At 45.6% G+C, this 25,582-nt stretch overlaps 1 protein-coding gene across 8 annotated transcripts in view; it reads right to left on the bottom strand.

The window, feature by feature from the left end:
• The window catches only part of Smarca4 (SWI/SNF related BAF chromatin remodeling complex subunit ATPase 4), an 82,170-nt gene that overhangs the window by 34,484 nt on the left and 22,104 nt on the right, over positions 1-25,582 (bottom strand). For all 8 annotated transcript variants that reach the window (XM_074054056.1, XM_020173183.2, XM_020173182.2 and 5 more), the window contains exons 3-14: positions 24,924-25,328; positions 24,570-24,668; positions 23,072-23,330; positions 21,293-21,419; positions 20,686-20,859; positions 18,518-18,691; positions 17,670-17,837; positions 17,522-17,572; positions 13,213-13,343; positions 12,976-13,033; positions 3,370-3,491; positions 1,920-2,070 (exon numbers count right to left, since the gene is read on the bottom strand). In XM_074054056.1, coding sequence (XP_073910157.1) covers positions 1,920-2,070; positions 3,370-3,491; positions 12,976-13,033; positions 13,213-13,343; positions 17,522-17,572; positions 17,670-17,837; positions 18,518-18,691; positions 20,686-20,859; positions 21,293-21,419; positions 23,072-23,330; positions 24,570-24,668; positions 24,924-25,328 — 1,919 coding nt within the window. The remainder of the gene's footprint in view (positions 1-1,919; positions 2,071-3,369; positions 3,492-12,975; positions 13,034-13,212; positions 13,344-17,521; positions 17,573-17,669; positions 17,838-18,517; positions 18,692-20,685; positions 20,860-21,292; positions 21,420-23,071; positions 23,331-24,569; positions 24,669-24,923; positions 25,329-25,582) is intronic.

The raw sequence follows: 25,582 nt of genomic DNA on the forward strand, positions 1-25,582 counted from the left end.
CTTACCACCCACTCCGCCCCCTCCCTCTCCCCCCCACTCAATACCCAGCAGAAACTATTTTGCCCTTATTTCTAATTTTGTTGTAGAGAGAGTATAAGCAATAATAGGAAGGAACAAGGGTTTTTGCTGGTTGAGATAAGGATAGCTATACAGGGAGTTGACTCACATTAGTATCCTGTGTGTGTGTGTGTTACTTTCTAGGTTAATTCTTTTTGATCTCACCTTTTCTCTAGTTCCTGGTCCCCTTTTCCTATTGGCCTCAGTTGCTTTTAAGGTATCTGCTTTAGTTTCTCTGCATTAAGGGCAGCAAATGCTAGCTAGTTTTTTAGGTGTCTTACCTATCCTCACCCCTCCCTTGTGTGCTAAAGCTTTTATCATGTGCTCAAAGTCCAATCCCCTTGTTGTGCTTGCCCTTGATCTAATGTCCACATATGAGGGAGAACACACGATTTGTGGTTTTTTGAGCCAGGCTAACCTCACTCAGAATGATGTTCTCCAATTCCATCCATATGCGTTTGTTTTTGAGATAGCAAAACAAAGATATCGCTAACTTTGCCCACGTTGACTTCAAACCTCAATCCTCCTATCTCCATCTCCTGAGAAGGTGGGATTATAATAATACGCCATCACACCTGGTCCTCCATTTAACCTTCTGCCTCATTCTTAGCAATCATTTCTGTGAGTTCTGAGAGTTACTTATGCTAACAGATCAGCTACATAAAATTGCTACTTCTCAGAGCTGGGATTTGGTTCAGAAGACTCTGGGTTCTACCCCTAGAGCAATTTTTTTTTTCTTTCTGGTGCACATCTCAACAGTTCACTTCTAACTGTTACAGTGTGCATCCCTGCCTGACACTGACCCATGCAGCCTGCCCAACCCTTGGGACAGTATGGCTGGAGCAGCTAGGGCTTCAGGAACTGTGAGGATGAATCCATTACATAAGCAACAGGAACCTAAGCTCCATTTCAAAATTAGCTTGGCGGGCTGGGGCAGCTCAGTGGCAAGCACACACTCACCATGCAAAGTCCCGGCGCCCATTCCCAGCACCACTTTTTAAATTAAGGATTTCCCAAAGCTTGTGAACTTTCTAAAATGCAGGCACAAAATAGAAGACTGCTTTCATGCAGGATGTAATGTTAGGAAGGAAAACTTGGCCACTGTGCTAACAGAATAAAGACGCTGTCACCAAGCTACGGTCATTCCGGTTGCCCCGCCCCTGGACTTGCCTCCTTGGAAGCTAAGTTCTCCTAGGGAAACGGGGCGAGACAAACTGAGCCAGGGATGCGCGTTCTCTGGTGGAGTTGGCCCAGCTGCCTCTGAGACCTACGTAGGAGAGGGGATATGGAACTTTCTCCGTGAGCAACCCAGTTTCCTAACTGTTCTGGGGCTGGCCCTGAGAAGTTCGAGTTCTGGTCCTTCCCCCCGACTGGAAACCCTTTTGAAGGATGGGCTGCATCTGGTGTTGCCAGCTCTCCCCACTGAACTCTAGGTGACATGGGCTGAGGACGCTTCTTACCACATCTGACTTTGGGGCCTGGCCAGGTCATTCCCAAGTCATGTGATTTGGAGGACTCCCTGAACATCTGGGTGCCCCCACCACCAGGACAATGAAAACAGCACCTACACTTCAGAGATGTCTGGGGACCCAGAAGTCCATGGTGCACAAGGCGCTCGTTTGCTGCCTGGCACGGAGTGGGCACCCAGCACGATGCATAGCTGCCATTGTAATTCCTCCTGGCAGCTAACCCAACCCTTCACGTCTGCTTCATAGATGAGAAAACTGCGGCTCTGAAGCAAAGAACGAGACAGAGAGGAACGCGAACTCGGGTCCTCCTGGGGCTAGCCATCACCAACAATCTTGGGGCACCTGTACCAAGGCCACTGTGTAAAAGGAGCTTTCCTACCTTCTCCTGCTCACCTGGTACTGTTTGAGGACGCCATTGACCATCAGTGCTGACTGCTTATCCACTCTCTCAGTGACGGCGTGGGCTACAGCATAGTAGGACTGCAGGCCACGTGCCAGGGCCTGTGACACACCATACTCATCATCAACATCTTGCTTGGCATTCCTGGGAACGAGATGGAAGCACGCCATGTGAGGATGCATGTTCCTATTTGTAACAAACAAACTCCACAGAGCGACCCTCTCCACCCGGTCACCTGTGACCTAAACTATAGGCCACAAAGAAGTGCATGGAGACTGAGCCCAGGCAAGGCAGCCAGCCCTTTCCAGGAGGAAGACATTGGACTCCCAGGTGCTGCTGGTGCCAACCCCACTTTTACAGGCCGCCCATAATACCAAGAGCTCCAGAGTCTCCAGGGAAAACAAATGCAGGCCCAACAGCTTCACACAGGCCCAGACCATTATCATCTAGCAGCCTGGGATCCAGAAGAATTCTTTTTTTTTTTTTTAAAGTGATTTAAAATCACCTACATGTAGCAGTCAGGGAAGTGCAATCTAACTTCTGTCATTTCACTTCGTGCTGCATTTTCTGTCTTCATGTTCTCACAGTTGTTCACAGTGAGCTGTGTTTCTTTAGTGGGGTTTTTCCCTGTACATTTCTCCTGTTGGCTTCGAAGTACAGGTTAAGTAACCCTTAGCTGAAATGCTTGAGAAGTGTCTGAGGTTTGAGATTAAGCATCCTCAATACTGAAATTTCAAATACTCTGAAACCTAAAACATTTTTAATTCAGAGCATTTTATATTTTGGATTTTTAGGTTAGGGATGTTCAGTCTGTGTTCTATTCTCCTTCTTGCAATGGCCTTACCACCTGGTGAGTGTATCCTCTACCTCTTTGTATCAGTCCTGTACCATGAACAATAAGTGCATTCATTGTAATTGCACTTGCAGAAGTAAAACGTAAGAAATAATGTGAATGCCCACCACATGGGACAGGCTACAGAAGTGAGACAGGGGGGAGGATGTGCTCTGTGCATAGACACAGAATGGCATCTGTGAGATGATTTTGGGGGAGAAACAAGGCACACATCAGTGTATCTAGGTACATATGCACATACAAGAAGTAAAAAGTATACACCGTTTTGCTTATTAGGGCAGCAACTCTCTGCAATTTGACATACAACACTGGAAACGTTTGTTTCCTGGAAGAATGACAGGGAGGGAACTGAGAGACCAGGGCAACCCTGGATTGCTTGGCTGCACTTCCTATGCCTACAGTGAAGCATGTGAATGCATTTCCTAGATGAAAACTGTAGTGAATGTAGGTTTGGAGCTGCTAGCATTCCCACAGTGGCTGCTCGTGAGACAATGGCAATGTCATCTGGGACAAGGAGGCTGACTCTGGCCACTTTCACAAGTTCCACCTAACAGGAAGCTGGAAGAAGAGAGTGCATCAGGACCCCTTACTCAATGATGTGCCGTGCGTCCACCTCAGAGACATCGTCACTGTCTGGATCTGGAATCTTTTTCTTCTCCTCCACGGGCAGGGTGGGAGGCTGTGCTGGCTGTGGCTGCTCCTCCTCCTCTTCCTACCAAGAGAGGAGCCCAGGTTAGCCCCGTTCATCCCACAGAATGGGGTGCAGAGCTCCCAGGGCACGTGATGGTCTTACAACCCTCACTGTTTCTTCCCATCCTGGATGGCTTTGCCTCTTACTTGTATCCTCTTTGCAATGCTAAGTAAAATATTTTCATTTTCCTAGCAAATTCTAGACACTTCTCGCTATGGGTACCTCAGGGTATTTCATACTCTTTTTGGAAGCAGCCTCCCTACTCCTCTCACTCCCACAATGGGTGTCACCTTTACTCTCTGCCTGACCTGTTCGATCAGATTTCTAGCTTATCCTCCTGGATTCCTTGGTCTCGAACCTGTCATAGCCAACTTTCACTATGCACTACTCATAATTTGCTTCCAAGGTTACTGACATGGCTCCAATGTGTAAAATACGTATGCTAAACAAGTCTGGTAACATCAGACAGCTTAGCTCACTTAGAGAGTGCTATAAACTCATACATTAAATGAGGGTGTATTTCCTTTAAGGCCTTTTCTGCATTTACTAAGCAGAGAATTCTGAGACTTTGTGTTTTGTGTGACATATTGATAAAAGACACAACACAGGAATACACTGCCCAATTTTAAACCATCCTTGCACTCCTGCATAACTCATTTGATATCACAGTGAATTATTTTCCTCATCTATAATGAACTGCTACAGAACTTTTGAAAATATCCATAATTAATCTGTTAAGTAATTGGGTTCTGCAAAATGACTTTGCAGGTCATTTGGAATAAACTGGTGGGTGATGCCGATATCTGGGCAAAATCATCACTTGCAGACTTCTCATGATTGCAGTTAAAACAAGTGGGACCTAGGGCTAAATCCCAAAGGCGAGGTCAGAAGACCCCGCCTGGTCTACAAAGTGAGACCCTGGCTCAAAAAAAAGATTAGATTCTCTTCCCAAAAGGTGACATTAAAGGTAGACAAAAATGGTGAAAGTGATCATTTCAGAGCTCCAGGAGTCAACTAAAAGCACACTACAGCCTGAAAAGCATTAATCTTTGACAAATGGCCTAACTGCAAGAGAAAAGAGCTGAGTCTGTAGCATGTTACTTGGGACCACTCCATCTCTCGCTGCTCCATCAACGTAAAGTCTGCCAGGAGAGTGGCCATGACCGGCAGGTAAAGCCAACCAGGCTCAGCCATTTCGTGGCAGCATGGTGTTGCTCCGCCCCAGCAGCAACAGTGGTGGACATAAGAGCCTCAGCCATGGTGAGGGTAGATGCAGTACTGGTGGAGCTGTGCACTTGTGCAAGATGAGAAAGGCCTGCTGAACGCAGTCCCTAGAGGCAACACGGAAAGGGAACAACTTGGAATGAACCCCTTACACACAGATCCACTGCAGGATGCAGAAGGACCCCTGGCTCTAAGTGTTTGTGCACAATTTCTGTCATTACATGAATATTATGTCATAGAGAAACAAACAACCTGCTCCTAGAGAGCCAGGGTGCTAACAAAAAGAGAAGTCACTCATCAGACAAACAAAAGCCACCACAGCCCCTCAAGACTGGAAGTCAGAATTCAGGGTGGCTTCAAAAAAAAGAAAATAGCAATCAACTGAACCTGTCTCTGTTCACAGATGTTGGAGTTAGCATATGAGTCTCCAAAGTAGCTATAATTACAAATATGTCCAAAGCTACTATAAATATGTTCAAAGAAATTACATTTGAGTCAACAAACGCAGACTCTCAAATGGAAAGCAGAAATGATAAGCTTTGCAAATTTGATGAAAACCATAAAACTAACAATAGAAAAGCTGAATACACACCACAGGGAATACAAGGGGATGGGTTTGCAGCCAAACAGCCAGAAACCAAATACAGACAAAACCTAGAGAGCAGAAAAACAAAATAACCAGGTAACAAAAGAGAGTGGCAATATAATTCATTACTGGCTGACTTCTCATCTAAAACAAGCTGGCCAAGTCAAGGGTGACATGTGTAACCTGCTGAAAAAGAAAAGGCTGCCAAGCATGAATTACATGTTCTGCAGACTTTCCTTCTGAAAAATGCAGGTTAAAGAAACACATTCCTACTTATATAGATTGAGAGCATCGTAATTCGAAGCCAGCCCCAGCAAACAGTTCTGCAAGGCCCGATCTCAAAAAAACCTATCACAAAAAAGGGCTGGTGAAATGGCTCAAGATGTAGGCCCTGAGTTTAAAAAAAAAAAAAACCTGAAAGAAGCCAGTAATCCTAGCTTTTTGAGAAGCTGAGATCAGGAGGATCACTGCCCAAGGCCAGCCCAGACAGGGAGTTAGTGAGACCCCCATCTCAACCAATAGCTGGGCATAGTGGTGGGTGCCCATCATGCCAACCTGTGTAGGAGGCTGAAATCAGGAGGACCGTGGTTAAAGGCCAACCCAGGCAAAAACAACAAAAGTTTGCAAGACCACAAATCAATGTGAAAAAAGAGCTGGGCATGGTGGCATGCACCTGTCAATCCAGTAATGGAGAAAGTTGTGAAATAGGAGGGTCATAGTCCAGGACGGCCTGAGCAAGAAGCAACACCACATCTCCAAATTAATCAGGCTGGTGGCATGGCCCATATGATAGAGTGCCTGCCTGGCAAACACAAAGTTCTGAGTTCAAACTCCAGTCCCATGGGAAAAAAAAGAAAATATTAACACTAAAAAAAGGAAGTAAAGGGCCAAAGGAGGAACAAAAAATAGGGGACAAAATAAAAAGAAATAGCAAATGTAAACCCAGTTATATACACGACTGCATTAAGTACAGGCGAATAGTCTAAAAACTCAATCAAGGAGAACTGCTAAACCAGACGGGGTGGTGCATGCCTGAAATCCCAGCACTTGGGAGGCTGAGGCAGGAGGACTGCAAGTTCAAGGCCACCCTGGGCTACTAGAGAGAACTTGTCTCAAAAAGGGAAAAACAAAGAAAGAGGCAATTACTTCCACACTACACGAAATAAAAGCAAGATCCAGGGCCTGTGGAGTGGCTCCTGGGTAGCAAGCAGGAAGCCCTGAGTTCAACCATTATTGCCAAAGGAAGAAAAAAAAAACAAAAGGGAGCAAGATCCAGTTACATGCTGTTTTAGATTCCAAGAAACAAGTGGGCTGAAAGTAAAAGAATGGGAAGACACAGAACACAAGCAGGACTATAGGACAACCAGAGTGACTACACTAATACACAGAATCAAATTTCAAACGTATCATTAGGGGCAAGAACAAATATTTAATAATGGTAAAATATTTAATAACAATAAAAGGTTATCTAATTCAGGAAGATAAAACACTTATAAAAGTGTACACACACCTGTCAAGACAGCATCAAAATATACGCAACAAAAACTGACAAAATTTAACAGAGGAAACAGTAAGTCTTACAGATTTTCCTGCAAGAATTCCACACTGTCCACAACTGATAGGGACACTGCACAGGAATCAGCAGAGATGTAGGTGACCTGAACCCTACCCACCAACTGCTGAAAACACAGAGCACCTACCCAGCCCTGCAGAGCACCCTCTTCAAATGCACAGGAAGCATTCAAAGCCATAAGTGAGTCTGAATACGTTTAAAACAATCAAAACGCTAGAAATATCTTCCTTAGCAAGAAAATTACGTATCAATGGCAGAAAAAAACCTGGGAACTCTCCAGATGTTTGCAACTAAACAACACATGTCTACATAACTGATGAGTGAAAAACGAAATCACAAGACGCGTTAGAAAATATTCTGGATAAGGAAAACAAAATGAAATAGTGTCAAAATTTATGAGATGTGGGGGAAGAAAGGGAGCCAAAAGATGGGTATCTTGTCTCATTTTTTCCCCTTTTGTTTCTTTTTTTTTCTTTTATTATTCACCTTTTGTTTCTTTAAATGTCACTTTAAAAAAAACAAAAAAACAAAAACTCAGGGCCTACACCTTTAGCCACTCCACCAGCCCTTTTTTGTGATAGGTTTTTTTGAAATAGGGTCTTGCAGAACTATCAAAGCCCGGGCTGGCTTTGAACCACGATCCTCCTGATCTCTTCCTCCTAAGTAGCTAGGATTATAGGAGTGAGCTACTAGCTCTTGGCTAAATGTAACTTTTTGAGGCAAAAAGAAAAAAAAAATTATGAGATGCACTACAGAGCTTGACTAGAATGCATAAGATCCTGGGTTCAATCCCAAGCACCACCACCACCAAAAAAAAAAAAAAAAAATTATGCAGGTGGTTGTGGTGGGAGACTGAATTGTGAGTTTGGGTCCCGTCTGGCCTACAAAGCAAGACCCTATCTCAAAAACAAAAACAAATAAACAACAAAAAATGTATGGAATGTAGCTTAATGGACTTACAGAGGAAAATTCAAAAGTTTAAGCAGCTGCATCAGAAAAAAAGTTTCACATCAATAAGCTAAGCTTAAACTGACAGACAAAATGAAAGACAAATTACTAAATTACCAAAATCAGCAATGAAAGAGTCATTACTACCAACCCTATAAAAAGAACAATTAAAACCAATTTATGGGACTGGTGATGCTCAAGTGGTAGAATGCCTGCCTAGCAAGTGTGAGGCCCTGAGTTTAAATCCCAGTATAGCAAATTTGAAAAAAAACAAAAGAAGAAGAAGAAAGAAAAAAGGAAGATTATGTCGTCAAGTTAGATAACTAAGATGAAATGGACAAAAAAACTATCAAAACTGACTCAGGAAGAAACAGGAAATCTAAATAGAACCTATAACAAATAATTGAATCAGTAATTTAAAATCTCATTGCAATAAAAACAGTGGATCCAAATGAAATTGCTAGTAAAGCCTTTTGTTTTGTTTCATGTTTTGGCTTTGTTTTTGTCATGCTGAGGCCTCATGCATGCTAGGCAAGTTACTCTATCACTGAGCTACACCTCCTCCCCAGCCTTCACTAGTAAATCCTATCCATTATTTTGAAAATAATACCAGTCTCTCTGAAACTCTTTCAGAAACAGAGGAGGAAACACTTTCCAAGCTTTTTTGTGAGATCAGTATTAGATTTATACCAAAGCTAGACAAAGATGTAACGAGAAAAGAAAAACGTAAGAGGGGGGGAAAAAAAACCTCAGAGTGGAAAAGAAGAAAACAAAAACTTTGGGGCTAGGGGTATGGTTCAGTGGTACAGTGCTTGCTTAACATGCATGAGGCCCTGCATTTGACCCCCCACATTAAAGAAGCAGAGACAGATGAGAGATGAGATGAGAGAGAGACTGAGACTCTGACTGACACTCTGCTAAATATAGAAACAAAATCCTCAACAAATTATTGTAAACACAACAATATATAAGATTACATACACAATGACAAACTGTAATGAAAGGTTGGTTGGATATACAGAAATTAACAAACACAATAAAGCAAAATGATAAAAAAATGATAAAAAGCTCACGTTAATAAAAAAGTATGAGGCAAAATCTAGCACCCATTCATGGATAAATACTCTCAACAAACTAGGGATATAAGATATTAGTCTGATAAACAAACACAGATGAAGGCTCAGCATGGTGACACACATCTGTTATCCCATAATCCCAGCACTCAGGAAGCTGAGGCAAGAGGACCCCAAGTTCAAGGTGAGCCTGGGCTACAGGAGAGCCCCTATTTCAGGGGAAAAAAAAAAAAAAAGAAGGCAGCTAGCTAGCTGCTTAGAAGGAGGGCAGAGAAAGAAAGATGAACAGAGAGCATTTATGAAAAATCTGTTAACATTAACAGTGACAGACTGCGTGCACCCCAGAGACATGGAAGCAAGGTGATGCTCTCTGCTCTCATAGCTTGCAGTCAGCACAGTACAGGAGGATCTGTCCAGAGCAAAGGCAGAAGTAAAACTGCTCACAGATGACTTGGTCCTCTCTATGAAAACCCTAGTGGCTCTACAACTGCCTAAGAAAAACTAGATCACCTCACCAGGTGTTACTGTCCCCCACCAAGACAAAAATCTAAATAAATGAGCTTAGCAAGCTTGGGAAACGAGATTAACATCCAAATAATCAGTTTTATTTCTATGCAATAGAATGCTGTAATCCACAAAATGAAATTAGTAAAATTCACAACAGCATCAAAAAGAATAAAATATTCAATAATAAATTTAACCAAAACAGTGCAAAAACCGTACACCAAAACATTAGTTAAAGATAGCTAAATAAATTAAAGACTTTCTATGTTCATGACCTGAAAGACTCAACATTGTTAAGAATATTGCTAAATTATCTACTGGCTGCCGGAGGCTCATATTGGTAATTCAAGCTACTCAGGAGGCAAAGATCAGGAGGATCATAGTTCAAAGCCAGCCCAGGAAAACAGCTGATGAGACCCTATCTCAAAAATACCCTTCACAAAAAGGGGCTGGTAGAGTGGTTCAAGGTGTAGGCCCTGAGTTCAAGCCCCAACACCACAAAACAAAACAAAACAAACAAAAAAACCCAGGATATTGCTAAATATTTGTTTAAAATGAAGGAGAAATTACTAAATCATGAAAATCAGCAAGAGTCATCACTACCGACCCTATAGAAGTTAAACCCATAACAAGGAACAGTTATAGTAACTGTAAGAAGTCATTAAATCAAACTACTAAGATAGAATTCACAAATTCCATTCACTTCCATTAACAGTCTATAGGTTGTCTTACAGTTATGTGTAGATTCAATTCAATCCCAATCTAAACACAAGTCTCCTGTCTAGGGGAATACAAAGACTGTCAAAACAGTAACACCTGAAAAACTAAGTTGAGAACTACCACTGCCCAATTTCAAGATTCATTATAAAATTAAATCACGATAGTGTAGTAATGACACAAGGGTAGACAAAACAGTTCCAGTTCTGCAACTGGACTGAGAGTGTGAGAGTCAGAACTGACACTTACATGTATAGCCCACTGATTTCCCACAATTGTGTCAAGACTAACTAATGGGCAGTGGGTGGGAGGGAGAGACTGTCTTTCACCAAACGATACCAGGTAAATTGGAAGACCATATGTAAAAACTAAATTTAAACTTGCACTTTTTCCTTGGACCATACACAAAAATCAACTCAATAATGACTCTAAATGGGAACAGGGGACATACCTCACTTGCATATTCAAGGCCCTGGGTTTCATCCTCAGTACCACAAAAACATATTAAATATGTTTTTCAACCAACCTAAATGTTAAGAGCTCACACTGTAACACTTTTAGAAGAAAACATAGGAGAAAATCTTTGTGACTGTGGATTAAATAGTTCTTAAACAAAACACTAAAAGCACACTTCTTTAAAGAAAAAAATAAAATTAAAAACTTTTAAGCCAGGTGCTGGTGGCTCACACCTGTAATCCTAGATACAAGGGAGGCAAAGATGAGCCTGGGAAAATAGTTCAAGAAATCCTATCTAGAAAATACCCAACACAGCTGGCGGAGTGGCTCAAGCAGTAGAGCACCTGCCTAGCAAGTGTGATGCTGTGAGTTTAAAAGCCAGTGCTGCCAAACTAAATTAAAAAAACAAAAAAACAAACAAACAAAAAAAAAAACAAAAATTTTTACATTTCAAAGAAAGATATAAGCAACCAAGAACACCGGGAAGGTATTTGCAAACTATCTACCAGACCAAAGATGCATAACTACAATAAACAAGGGATTTACGACTCAAATCAGTGAGATGACAACCCAATTAAAGCTGGGCAAGATGTGAAGAGATTTCCATTACAGGAAATGTACAAATGGTGCACACTTGCAATGTGAAAAGAAGCCCGCCATCATTAGTCATTAGGGAATGCAAATTAAAAGCACAATGACATACTGCCACATACCCTCCCAAAGAACAGACAATACCAGGGATTGGTGAGGACATGAAGAAACTGGAACCTGTGAAATGGTACAGCCACTTTGGAAAACAATTTGGCAGTTTTTGAAAAAGGTAAACATAAACTTACCACATGACCCAGCAATTCCACTCCTAGGTATCTACCCAAGAGAAATGAAAACATATGTCCACACAAAAACATGTTCGGAAATGTTCACAGCAACATTATTCATAATAGCACAAAATGGAAACACTAGCGTCCATCAATTGTGGATAAACCAAATGTGGTACACATACAATGGAGCACAAATGGGCACTAGAAAGGAACAAGTTCCTGACACACAGTACACGTGGATGGACCTTGGGGACATGCTACATGAGAAGAAGCCCGTGCTAAAGACTACACGTGGCATGGCTCCATTTGTAGGAAGTGCTCACAAATGGACATCTGTAGAGACAGAAAGCAGATGGGTAGCCTTCTTGGGCTGAGAGAGGCAAAAACTAACTACAAACAGGCAGGAGGGAGTTTTTTGGGGTGACAAAAAAGATCGAAGGTTAATGTGTGACAACAGCAAAACTGTATAAATTCACTAAGAAACACTGGATTATATACTCCTAATGGGTGCATTTTATAGTAAGTTGTACCTCAATAAAGGTGCTAAAAAATTACAGTAAGGAAGCTGGGCATGGTGGTGCACGCCTGTATTCCCAGACCTGGGAGGCAGAGGCAGGAGAATCATGAGTTTGAGGCCAGTCTGGGCTACATATAGTTCCAAGCCAGCTGGAATAATGAAACCCTGCCTCAGAAAACAAAAACAGAAACAAACAAAATACTACAACAAAAATGTTATTGGCTAAGACTCATTAAACCATTAAAAAAAAATTAAACAGGGGACTCTCAAAAGACTCTAGTGGGCATAAAAACCATTTTTTTTTTTTTTTTTTTTGGTGGGATTGGGATTTAAACTCAGGGCTTGACACTTGCAAAGCAGGTGCTTTACTGCTTGAGCCACACCTCCAGTCCATTTTGCTCTGGTTATTTTGGAGATGGGGGTCTCATGAACTGTTTGCCCTGGCTGGCCTCAAACCATGATCCTCCCAATCTCCACCTCCCAAGTAGCTGGATTACAGATGTGAGCCACTGGTGCCTGGCTTCATCTTTTTTGATATCACAAATCAACAGGGAAAGGCTGAATTAAATGCTATGCCAATCTGCTTACTACAAGGGGAAGGGAAGAAATCAGAACTCAAACTCATGGCCTACATCGGGCAAATTCCAGATAACCTGGAAAACACAGAGCCTAAGGGAGGAAGGAGCAAAAGCAGGGCAACCAAAAGACACATGTGAGTGAACACTGAGCTTGCTTCAGGCTAGAGCTAAATATACATCAAGTGCACAAAAAGTCACAGTTAAGTAACACTTGCAACGGATGGGAAATGGGCCAATGGGGCAGACCATTCACAGAGGAGATGCTGAGCGTTGAAATGTGGCTGGTGCAACCGAGGAAATGAATTTTCCATCACATTTGATTAATTGAATTGAAAATGGAAACAGTAACGTGGCTAGAGGCTCCCGCATGGGTCAGCACAGCTTTGAAGCACCAACTTGCAGCCAAGCCTGGGGCCTCGGCTGCCCCTGCCCCACACCATGCCCAGCCAGCAGAGGGTCACGGCGCACAGAGGGACGCACACCTGGTGGAAGGCCCCTGGACACCTACCTCCTCCTCCTCTTCTGAGCCACTTTCTTCACTGTCAGATCTTGGAGCTACTTCATACCTAGAAAAAAATCAGCATCTTAATGCAAAATCTTCTGGGAACCAGCAGGATTCACTTTCCCTAGCTAACTGCTGTGGTACCCAAATGCCAGCAGAATCTCCCTAGTCACCAACTCCCTAAAGGAGGGCCCCTCTCAGCTCAGCATCCCGGCCTTGACTGGAGCTCGAGGCCCAACTCACCCTGGATTCATCTCAAGCCAGGCCTCCAGCTGCCCGGCTTTGGGGGCATCTGTTCCAGTGAGGATCTTCCCGCTCTCCACGTGGATCACCTTCACAGGAAGGTCACTCATCTGGCTGGTCTCATCCAGAGGCTGAAAGAGAGTCACTTGCATGACCCGAGGACCCAAGGTCTCCATTCCTCAGCCCTCCAACACCACACCCAGAAAATGACATGCAAACATGGCCAGGAGTGGTGAAAAAGGGAACTGTACAGTCAGCTTCCAGATGTGATAGGAACTACTGAATTCACCTAACTGTGGGTCAAAATAAAAAGACTTGTGTCTGTATCGAACACACAGATGTTTTTTGTTGTTCTGAGTCTCTAAACAATACAGTATCACCATGGCACTTACATCATATTAGGTATTATAACTCATCCAGAGATAAGTTGAAGTCTATGAGAGGATTAGGTGGGTTCTACACAAGTCAACACAATTCTGTATGAGGGAACTGGGCATTTGGAGATCTCGGTTTCCATCTGGGTCCTGGAACCAGTACTGAAGTAATGTGTATTAACTAAGGGCAAACACATACAACCCACTGCTCCCAGCTTTACTACAGTGTATGTGAGGCAAATGACAAAGGCATTTAATTTTCAAGTAGGTAATGCTCTCCCCTACCCCACCTCCAGTCTGACAGTTCCTCTCCTCGAATGCTTACTTGGGATGGTTTCTTCCACATCGTCCACAGGGTCCCATGCATAGATACCAGGACTTAAGACATTGACACTTCTTCCCTCTGTTTTACACAGACTCCACTATTTATGTAATTCTGCCACTTGACTTTTCTACTCTATTTAGGAAACCTCTTTTTTTTGTTGTTTTTGGTGCTGGGGATGGACCCCAGGACCTCGTGCATGTTAAGTATGTGCTCTACCAATGCACCTTCAGCCCATGGAATATTTTAAAAGTAAAAGAACGTCCATGCAGCGTGGATGTCCTCACTTCAGGCTAGCAATACGGGATGAACGCTTTCCCACTCATTGGACCCTTCATATTTCCTGGTGAAAACCTCTAAGATGAGGATGGAGTTTCGAACCCTTCCATCTTACAGGAATTTATACCCTCTTCCAAAAACACTGAACACGCTGTCAATGTCGTCCACACAGTGGAGGAATTTTTATCTCCACACACACCAAAAACTCGCCCTGAGGGGGCCACCTGGAAAGTAACCGCAATGGACTTAAATCAGTAACTTGCAACCCCACAGGCACCTGGGATTACCAGCAGAGGGCTTAACAATGCTGAGGTCTATACTTTTCCATATCCTGTTAATTCTGCCTAGAATCCCCTGGAATGAGGCTTGGGCATCTCAACAGTTCAGAGCTCCCTCAGTTGGTTGCAAAGCACGGCCAAGGCTGAGAACAAGGAAAATCCCCTGTCCATACCTGAACAGGAAAAGCTCCACCACCACCAACCCAGCTCCCTGCAGTGCACTTTCCCAGGAAAGGACTTTCTCCCAGGGCCCACTGCAGTAACATGCCAGCCCACACTCTGCTAAAATAATCACACACATTACTGGGGGTATGGCTCACTCACAGAGCACTCGTCTAGAAGGCATGAGGCCCTGGGTTCCATCCCCAGCACTGTAAAAAGAAAATACACCAGGAAAAGGAGGAGATATCAGACTTTACATTCTCTCTCCCCTACCATGTGAGCACAGTGGTGGCCAGCCACAACCCAAGAACAGAGCCCTCACCAGGAACCTACCAGGCTGGCACCTCGATTTGAGTCCCAGCCTCCAGAACTATGAGAAAATAAACATCTGCTGATGAAGCCCCCCAATCTACAGAGTTTTGGCACGGCAGCCTGAGCTGACCAAGACAGCATCAAAACACAATGGTCAAACCAGACACCAGTGGCTCACACCAGTAATCCTAGCAACTCAGGAGAGACAGACATCAGGAGGATCGCAGTTCAAAGCCAGCCCAGGCAAATAGTTCCAAGAGACCCTATTTCAAAAAAGACCCATCACAAAAAAAAGGGCTGATGGAGTGGCTCAAGATGTAGGCCTTGAGTTCTAACCCCAGTACCACAAAAATAAATAAAATAACCAAATAAATAAAATTAAATAACCCAAACAAACAAAAAACAAATGTGGCACTTCAGAGCCACTTAGTGCAGCATCTTTGTAAGAGCTCCAAACTGAAAGTGTTCTGTGCAGCCAGCAATCTGAATGACAAACAAAATTCAAATGAAAACAGAATGACATTCCTTGACATGGGAAGCTGTCCAAAACATCCACTAAATGGAAAAAGTGCAGCCATGTCTACATTAGCTCAAATGGTCAATAAAGCGAGAGGATGGAAGCAGGAAGGTTTCTGGAAGGTGCCAATAAGACCTTCATCAGGGATCGTTGTGCACAACTGTGAGAAAGCTCATTTTGTGTGACTGCTTAGATTTTCTCAACAAAAAGCATGATAGCAGTCATCTCTCACTGGGGACTTTAAAAAGCACAAGGAAAGTGTACATGAGCTAACCTGGAAAGACATCTGAGACACAAGGCCAAGCGGGAAACAGATAACATCCTGCGGCCTGTGCATAGAAAGGTTCAAAAGCAAACATCCTAGTGCAGTGTCATGGTTTCTCTCTGGGGAGGAGGAATGAGAGAGATTGAGGAGGGTGGGGGAAAAAAATGCCTGTTTTATATGCATCTTTTTGTATTCTTTTTCTTTCTTTTCTGTTTTTGTTTGGTTTTTTAAAGATAGGGTCTCACTGTAGCCTCCAACTATAAACAAAAGCTGAACTCTTCCTGGGAGACATCATCATGGGTGAAACAGTTAGCAATTTAGAATGTACTTTATGTGTATTCTACATAAAAACGCCATGACTGATAGTGTTTGTTTTAGAAATAAGGAAAGGGGAAGGACAAAAATAACTCTGTCAAGCTGGATTACAATTGGTGGTAGTAGGTGGGACTAGACTACATCCCTGTAGTCTCAGCTGCTTGGGAGGCTGAAGCAAGAGTTTATCAATTGTTTCCACAAAGTCCTGGGCAACATGGTAAGATCCCGTCTCAAAAAAAAAAATCAAAAAACAAACCTGAAGCCAGGCACTGGTGGTAATCCTAGCTACTTGGAAGGATGAGGTCAGAAGCATCAAGGTTCAAGGACAGTGTAGGCTGTCACTTAGTCCTGATCATCTCCCAGCAAAGTACTTAATGATTACAAAAGAAAAAAACTGCCCAGCACTTGGGAGGCTGAGATAGGAAGATCCTGAATTTGAGGCCAGTCAGGGTTACATAATGAGACTCTGTCTCAAAAAAACAAAAAAAGAGAGGGAGGGGAGAAAAAAGGAAAGGAATGAGAAGGAGGGAAGGGGAGGGGAGAGAAAATTTTAGAGATGTGTTCTCAGGCACCAAGAGATCAAGGTCAACCTCACCAGCAACGCTATAGATCTATACCACACATTCCCAAGGTGATGCAAGAACATGGGATTACAGGTCATTTTCAGGGTCCTTGTGGCAAAAAAAAAACAAAAACCAAAACATACAAGGTTAATCTAATCATGAGGAAACATCAGACAAACCCAAACAGGACTGCTAGATGAGGGCTTACCTGGCCTGTGCTCTTCAGAAATGTGACAGTCGTGAAGGGCAAAGAAAAAGTGAGGAGCTATTTCTGTTTAAGCCTAAAGCCTAAAGGGGCCCCCACTAAGTGCCACTCAGGTTTTCTAATACTGTGATAGGGACACCTAAGGAATTTTTTTTGGTTGTTTTTTTGAGATGGAGTCTTGCTGCACAGGCTGGCCTCAGACTGCTGGGCTCAAGCGATCCTCTCGCCTCAGCCCCCAAGCAGCTAGAATTATAGTCACATACCACCATGCACAGCTACACCTGGAGAAAAAAAATTTTTTTTTTGTCCTCCAGTACTGCAGGTGGAACCCAGGATCTTGTGCCTGCCAGGCAGATTCTGTATTACTGAGCTACATTCCCCAGCCCACCTCTCCAAAATGGGCAAGATGGGTGAAGCATACACAAGACTCTTAGATAGCTCTCATACCTTAGCTATGAGTCTGAAACAATGACAAAGTAAAACCCTAAATAAAAATGAGGTAGAGTGTGCACAGAATGGGGTAAAAGGGGCACACTGGACCCTTACAAATTGTCAATCCCGCATGGCTTTTATAATTTAAAAAGAAAAGAAGTTTTGACTGGGGACACAGCTTAGTAGGAGAGCACTGCCTTTTTTCTTTTTTTTTTCACACCGAATGAAAGAGACCCACACTGTGGGGTCAGCTGACATTCCCAAAAGAAATCCCTGCTTCCTCACCTCCCCATCTGGTCCAATTGCTGGTGTCTGTCCTTCAGCATTTTCTGCCTTCTGTAAGTAAAAAGAGACAGGGTCACCACCTTGATACCACAGTCAAGGCAACCCAGGCAGACAGGTGCTACACCAGTGAGCGACAGGCCCAGCATACCTTCTTTTTCTTTTTCTTCTTTTTCTCCTTGGCGACCTGCGCAGCCTTGTGCTGCCGCACCAGCTCCGTGAGGTTGGCCACATATTCATCTGTCTGCTGCAAGAGGTAGGCCAGGCGCTTGTCCTTCTTCTGGTCGATGAGCTTGCGGTAGCCCTCCTCATCTTCTGCCTACAAAAGTGGGGAATGGTGCTGCTTTACAAGACATGCACGCCTGCTGGTGCCCCGCACACCTGCATCAAGAGCCCTGCTGAGGCAAACCAGTGGCCACAGGCACACTCATGAGTGCAGGCTCTCACCCTGCACAGTTCCCCACTGGCCCTTCAGTATTTCCTCCAAGTCCACCCAGCACTGGACCCCAAGGGCACCTGCTGGGCACAGGGTCTGCTGGGCACCATCCACAAAGGCCATGAATGAGTGCTATACTCTCTGCCCACAAAACACTCCAAATCTCAATTCTTCTTCTCCCCACCTGGTCTGAGTCACATCAGTGCCACAACCCTTCCTGAAAGATCAGGTCACACCACAGTGAAAGCTATCCAAGGGTGCTCCCTTATGATCAGAACCAAAGCCAGAGCCCTCCCAATGGCCTGCAAGGCCCCACATGACCACCCCTTGCCGGCTCCCTGACCTCCCATCCTACTCCTGCACCATGACACTGAAAGGCCACTTGCTGGGCCCTGTGCTTGGCTTTCTGCCACCTCTGTCCTAGTTTCTTCTCTTCCTGGGGCTCTTTCCACAGCTCTGCACCCTCAAACCTCCTGCCCCTCCCCTACCTCACTCTCTTCACTGCATTTTTCGCCCCAAGCTACAACATTTGTTCCCCTTGAAACAAGAAGACAGATCACTACCATGAGCCTCCGCATTCTCTCCTTTTCGATTCGCTCATTTTCTTTCTTCTGCTCCCGCTCTGTGTTGGCATGGTATGTGGCTACCGCCTTGGTAAGTTTCTGGATTTTGCCTGTGACTGATCTGTGATATTCTTTGAAATCCTTGGCATGCTGCAGAATGCTATTGAGGTATTCCTGTAGGGACACGCACCAGAAAAGAACCTGAATACCCATGGATCACTGTGAGGCTTCCCCAAATGAGAGAACTTTGCAGACAGCTTGTTTACAAAGGAACACCTAGGTCTAGGTATTCCTCACTCAGTGGTGTGCACCTGCCTAGCATGTGTGAGGCCTGGGTTTCATCCTAGCAACACACACACACACACACACACACACACACGAAAAAAAAAAAAAAAGACAAGGGAACACCATCCAAATAATAAAGTGGGTCTGCCCATAGTTTCCACTTTCTCTCCGTGACAAAACTCAAGAGCAGCCCAGGTGCAGTGAGAAGCACCCTCGAACATTATAGGTAAGCACACAGGGTGACTCACCCTGTTGCTGGGGGCAACCTGTCACTGTAAGTCAGTTTTCAAACTCCTCCTTCCCTCAATGAAGCTATTTCACTGGCAGGAATTTATTTCAAGAAATTAACAAGAGGCCAGACACCAGGGGCTCACATCTGTAATGCTAGCTACTCAGGCAGAAATCAGAAGGATCAGTTAAAAGGCAGCCCAGGCAAATAGTTCACAAGACCCTATCTAAAAAATACCCAACACACACACATAAAAGGTCTAGTGAAGTTGTTCAAGTGGTAGAGTGCCTGCATGGCAAGCAAGCATGAGGCCCTGACATCAACGACCAGTACAGCCAATAATAATAATAAAGAATAAATAAAACCCCAGTACCACAAAATAAATAAATAAATAAATAACCAAAATATTAGAGATTGGCCCCAAAACCATAAAGAACACGGAGCACAGGAATGCCTGCTCCAGTGCAATTTTAGTTTTGAAAAGGTGAAAATATGCTCCATGTCCTCAAACCGGAAAATGGTGACACAACTCACTGACAACTAGAAAACACTCTATAGATAATATGCAATGCAGACATTTAAAATGTTTCAGAGGAGTCTGGTGATGCACATCTCTAATCCCAGCACTCAGGTGGTTGAGGTAGGAGGATTGGGAGTTCCAGGCCAGTCTGGGCTACATAGCAAGACCCTGTCTCAAAAGAAAAAATTCTTTTAAAAAGTTTTGACAATGCTTAAAAACAAATCAATATATTTAAAATGTGTGTATATTTTACAAAAAGATAGTCTTTTTTTTTTTTTTTTTTTGCTGGGACTGGGGTTTGAATTCAAGGCTTTGGTGCATTTTGCTCTGCTTAATTTGGAGATGGGGAATCCAGAACTTTTGTCCAGACTGGACTTGAACCACAACCCTCCTGATCTCAACCTCCCACTCCCAACTGTAACCGGCTCAGCAATTTTAACTTTCAAGTAATACATATATATAGAAAAAACAGGCTGGAATGATAAATACCAAAATGGTAACAGTGGTTAATGCTGAATGGTGACTTTTTAAAGTATCATTTTAAAGTCTATCAGTAATAAATATTCATGTTTTAAAAAAATTAGAAAATATGGATGAGCAAACAAATGAAGAGCTCCATCCCCAAATCCTACTTGATAGGACTCGAGTCTCCTTGACTGATCTTGTAAAATCTAAGTTACTTAGTCCCCACTCTGCTCAAATAGTACCATAGCTGCCATCTCACCCAGAGGAAAAGCCCAAATCCTCCCAAGCCCCACAGGTCCCACAGGCTGCCCTCCCCTTCTCTAGCTTTCCCTGTCACTGGCTCCATACAGGCTACTCCAGTCCTAGCTTTTCAGAAGAAGCATACATTTCTAGGGTCTTTCCACCTTCCCCTCTATGTGAGATGCTCTGGGCCCGCATGTCCAAGTGGCTCCCTCCCTTGGGTCTCTGCTCAGGTCTCACCTACCTGCAGAAAGCTGCCTGACAATCGTGTCTACGACAGCTCCTTTTCCACGATGTTCCTGCTTCACTTTTTTTCACCCCCCCATCACCTTTCCAGCATGACACCAATATGACTATCACCCTCTTGGTGCCCAGGGTACTGCTATAAGGAACAAGAAGGAGATAAGGCTGCTGGACTGACAGCCACACCTGGTGCTTCTGGCGGCGCTTGCGTTCCTGCTCGATCTTCTGCTGCTTTTCCAGCTTCTCAGTGATGCGGGCCTCACGCAGAGACTGCCGCTTGCTACGCTTGTAGGCCTTGGCATTGAGAGCCGTCTCCAGGGCTGTGTCTCTCCGCATGCACACCACCACCTCCTGGCGCAGCTGCAGGAAGAGGAGACACTGGCGTTGTGCACAACAGCTCTGTGATGCCCACAGCGACATACCAAGTGCCAACTGTATGTGAAATGCACAAGGTTGTCTAGGAGGTGACCAAAGTCAGGGCACAGGTAACTGCACGGCAGGACAGCCTGTCATTCCTCAGGTCTCCACAACCAGCACAAAATTCCTCAAGAAACATGGAAAAGCACGACACCCTCAGAAAGAGACCATCTGGGTGTCCTACTTCAAGATGGCAATTGCAGACTTGGATGTCCTAGCACAGCACAGACCGCAGGCAGAGCACTTAACAGGGAGTGGACACACATAGACAGCCATGCGGGTACACCAGATACAGTCCTGTTAACAGCTCTGGGAACGGAAGCATCCCTGCCAGCACGAGGCCAGGTCCTTAGAGCCAAGGCAGGGCCCAACCCACCTGCCTCTGGAAGTTCAGCAGCCTGAGGGCCTTGAGCTCGATGGTTGCTTTGGTTCGCAGATCCCCAGCAAGGGATCCAGGGAGGTTTTCAAGTTCCTGAATTCGGTGAGCGATGCGAGCCTGCAGCCTGGGTACAGAGATAGGAAAAAGACAGGTAGTGAGAGGGCCATTTGTCTGCACAGAGCCACTTGATCCCTGTCTTTAAAGCTGGTGCTCTCTTGAGGAGGCAGGAGACACCTGGGAAACGGAGCACTCCTGAGGACAGGGCTCAGGGACCACAGCAAGCAAGAGACCTGATGGGCAATGTGTATATCTACCATAGCATCAGGCAGACCAGGGTCTCTGTCCCAGCCCTGGCATAGATGAATCATGGGGCTGTGGGAATCTAGCAGCCCATGAGCTCTGCTGTGCCCGTCTATAAACTGAAGAGACCCCTGAGAATTACCTGATTGCCTGGATCAGGAGGCTAAATGATCAAATCCCCTACCCAGTCTCCCACACTATTATGTGCCCAGGGGCTGTTTCAGGAATGGTGTCTCAGCATTGAATGGGACCAACAAAGCTGTCTGTTGCTCTTGTGGAGCCCCTTTTACTCTGGTTATTTTGGACACAAGGTCTTACTTTTGTCCAGGTAGGCCTTGAACTTAATTCTTCTATTTTATGCTTCACCAAGTAGTTGGGACACCACACCCAGCTTTTTTCCTCTGTGATGGAGTCTCACGAATTTTTCTCACCCAGGCTGGCCTGGAACTGCCATCCTCCTGATCTCAGCCTCTCAAGTAACCAGGATACAGTCATGAGCCACCATCAAGCTCACAGTTTCTTCAGATATAAAGGTCTTAAGGAGCTGGGTGCCAGTGGCTCATGCCTGTAATCCTAGCAACTCAGAAGGCAGAGATCAGGAGGAATGCAGTTCAAAGCCAGCCTGGGCAAACAGTTCGTGAGACTCTTATTTCAAAACACCTTTCACAAAAAACGGCTGGTGGAGTGGCTCAAGGTGAAGACCCTGAGTTCAAGTACCAGTACTGCAAAAACAAACAAACAAACAAACAAACAAACAAACAAAAATGCCATAAGGAGGTAATTCCAGAGCAGCAAGTGCTTTGAAGAAGGGACTGGATGTGAGCGCACTGGGAAGGGCTTTTATGAGCAGCAGTGAGGCCTAAATGCCAGATGGGAGCCATGAACAGCCTATGTGAGGGCCTGTGGCAGGAATGAGTATAACTACAGAGAAAGAACAACGGACAATAGGGGGTTAAAGACAAAGTGTTGGGGAGGGACAGAACAGAGTTTCCTGAACAGATCATGGGAGGCCAAGGGCCACTTTTGGGTTTTTTTTTTTTTTTTGCAGAACTGGGGTTTGAACTCAGGGCCTACACCATGAGCCACTCTACCAGCCCTTTTACGTGAAGGACTTTTCAAGATAGGGTCTCATGAACGATTTGCCCAGGCTGGCTTTGAACCTCCATCCTCCTGATCTCTGCCTCTAGAGTAGCTAGGATTGCAGGCACTTGTTTTTTTGAAGGTTTTTTTTTTGGCATTACTGGGGCTGGAACTCAGGGCCTCACACTTACTAGGCAACTGGAGCACTCCACCAGCTCAAGAACCACTTTTAACTCAGAGAACAGATCTCATGTAAATTACCTATAAAAGGACATAGCACAGCTATGTGAAGGACACACAGTCACACTTGGAGGCTGGGAGGCTGAGGCAGGGGTGGGAAATGCCGACACAGTCCTGTGACCATCACTTACCCTGCAGGTACAGGTAGAGTCTCACCTGTACTCCCGCTCCTGTAAGATCTCCACAGGGTCCAGGCCCCTGGGCTTCTGGATGGGGGTGATTCGGCTCTGCTTCTGGTGCAGTGGCACCAGGGGTGCAGGCTGGGCTGGCTGCCCTGGGGACTGCGTCTGGGGTGGCATCACTGGCGAGGCAGCAGGTGGGACAGCAGGGGGTGCAGGTGAAGGGCGGCCCGTCGGCTGTGGGGGGATCAGCTTCTGAGGGGTGCTTGTGGGTGCAGCAGCATTGGCCATGGGTCCTGGGGAAAGTCAAGTGGGAGGGGCAAGAGGCTAAGCTTTAGGGCCAAGTCTAGGGTGGAAACACAAAGCCTGCTAGGCCACTGGCTGCCCAGGGACAGACCAGCCTACCCCACCAACCCCACTAATGCCAGTGCTGCTCAGCCAAAGGGGCCCCTCCTTCCTGCCTCAGGGTTCATGTCTCAACACTTCAGCCGCACATCCAGTCCCTAGCCCTGCACGCAGCCAGTCAATGCCTGAGTTTGGTCCTCCAGACTATGGCATTAGGGGCCAACATTTTCCTGTCTGTCCTACAATAGTCTCCTCATCCGCAGGTTCACTTTGTGCTGTTTCAGTTATCCTCAGTCAGTTTTCTCCAAAACCATTAAATGGAAAATTCCAGAAACACAAAATCCTAAATTTTAAATTGAGTGTGGCTGAGTAGCTGTGTCACAAAGCCTAGGTAATCACTTCATTTCATTTCACACAGGCTCTGTATCATCTCGCGGGTGAGTTCAGCATAAGGTATTTTGAGAGAGACTACACTCATGTTTCACTATGCTATATTGTTATAAATGAGTTTGCTTCTATCACCAATGTCAGGTATCCACTGAGGGTTTTGGATGGTATCCCTGCAGCTTAAGGGAACAATTGTACTCCCATTTTCAAATGAATCCAATTGTAGCAATTAGATGTTGAATGTCCATGGATACACCTCAGACTTCAGGGAACAGGGAAGCAGTCCATTTTGTCCACCACTGATATGGACCCTCAGCCTCAGAGAGGATTGGGCCAAGGCCGCACACAGTCAGCGGGAGGACAGGGCACTGAGCTAAGCTGTACTGCTCTCTGACCTGCCTTCATGGGGCTGTTCTCAGGAGGGATGGGGATTAAAGCTATGCCCTCTCTCCAACACTGAGGCACCAAGTCCTGAAGGAGCATGGCTGTGGCCACAGCTGTATCCCTGCCCCTCACAGCCCTTCCCTCAAATCACTCTGTGGTCCTCCCCTGCTGGTGAATGTCATAACAAGACCTCAGGACCACTTCTCCCACAGAACAAGGGGCAGGAATCAAGCAGACCCAGAGCCAAGCCTTTGACAACTAACACAGAACAGGTGAGACCCAAGAAGACCACAGCAACCCAAGTGGGCTTCTGCTCAGATCTGAAAGCCCTCACCAGGCTCCTCTCAGGGCCTGCATAGCCCAAGGTCAAGACAGAGAGGCAGGGCACAGACATGCCACCAAGACAGAAAGGAGCTTACCTTCAGGCCAGGGCTTGGGAGGTCCCCCAGGGGGCTGACCAGGCATCCCAGGAGGCACACCTGAAGGTCCTGGAGGAGGCATGTTGGGTCCTCCCATACCTACATAGGAAACAATGGAGACTAAATGCTTGCCTGCCTTAGGCCATAGGGGACATAGCATCCATCCCACCCAGGTAGGTATCTCAGGGAGAAGTGGCACTTGTCAAGGCAGCTGCTCTATAAGTGCCAGCATATGCTGTGCTATTATGGGGGAGCCCAGTGGTAGCAGAGCCAGGCTGTATGTCACTACCACCCATGCACTGGTCAGCCCATCTCCCCTTCTTCCCACCCTGGGGACAAGGGATGGTGCCTTACCATGAGGCCTGCTGTAATTTGGAGGTGCTGGTCCTGGCCCTGGGCCAGGGCCAGGGCCAGGGCCAGGCCCAGGTCCTGTGGCGGACACTGAGGGCGGAGGTAGCGTTGGCATCTGCTGTTGCATCCCAGGCATTGGCCGCTTGCCCTGCACGGCCATCTGCAGGTGGTCAGGGAGGGGCTGCCCCCTGGCCAGCATCTTATAGGCCATGATCTGAGCACGGAGCTGGTGCAGCTGGTTCTGGTTAAACGGGGTTGGGCCCCGGTTCTGCTGCCCCAAGGCCTGGGGGTCGGCTCCATCCAGTGGGGCCCCTCCTGGCCCAGATGACATCTGGGGGCCCGAGGATGGGCCGCTGGCTGGAACTGGACTGGAGGCATGCTCAGAGCCACCCAGGGGCGAGGGGTAACCTGCAGGGAGGGGCCATTCCCATGGTCACTCAGCAGTGCATAGACAGTAACCTATTCTGCCACACACTCATCAACTCATACTCTAAGACGGCACTGCCAGAGAACATCATTCTCCCAAGTCAAATAAGAGGGACCCAGAAGACCTGCACTCCAATCATCCCCAGCCTGGCAGCCTGCGAGGCAATGGGGTTAAACCCACTTTCCTGTAGGGTACAGGTGGCTAATGCAGAAAGTGAGATGTGAAACTCAGGCTC

Source organism: Castor canadensis, chromosome 14 (assembly GCF_047511655.1).
Source record: "Castor canadensis chromosome 14, mCasCan1.hap1v2, whole genome shotgun sequence".
In the NCBI taxonomy this organism is placed as follows: Eukaryota; Metazoa; Chordata; class Mammalia; order Rodentia; family Castoridae; genus Castor; species Castor canadensis.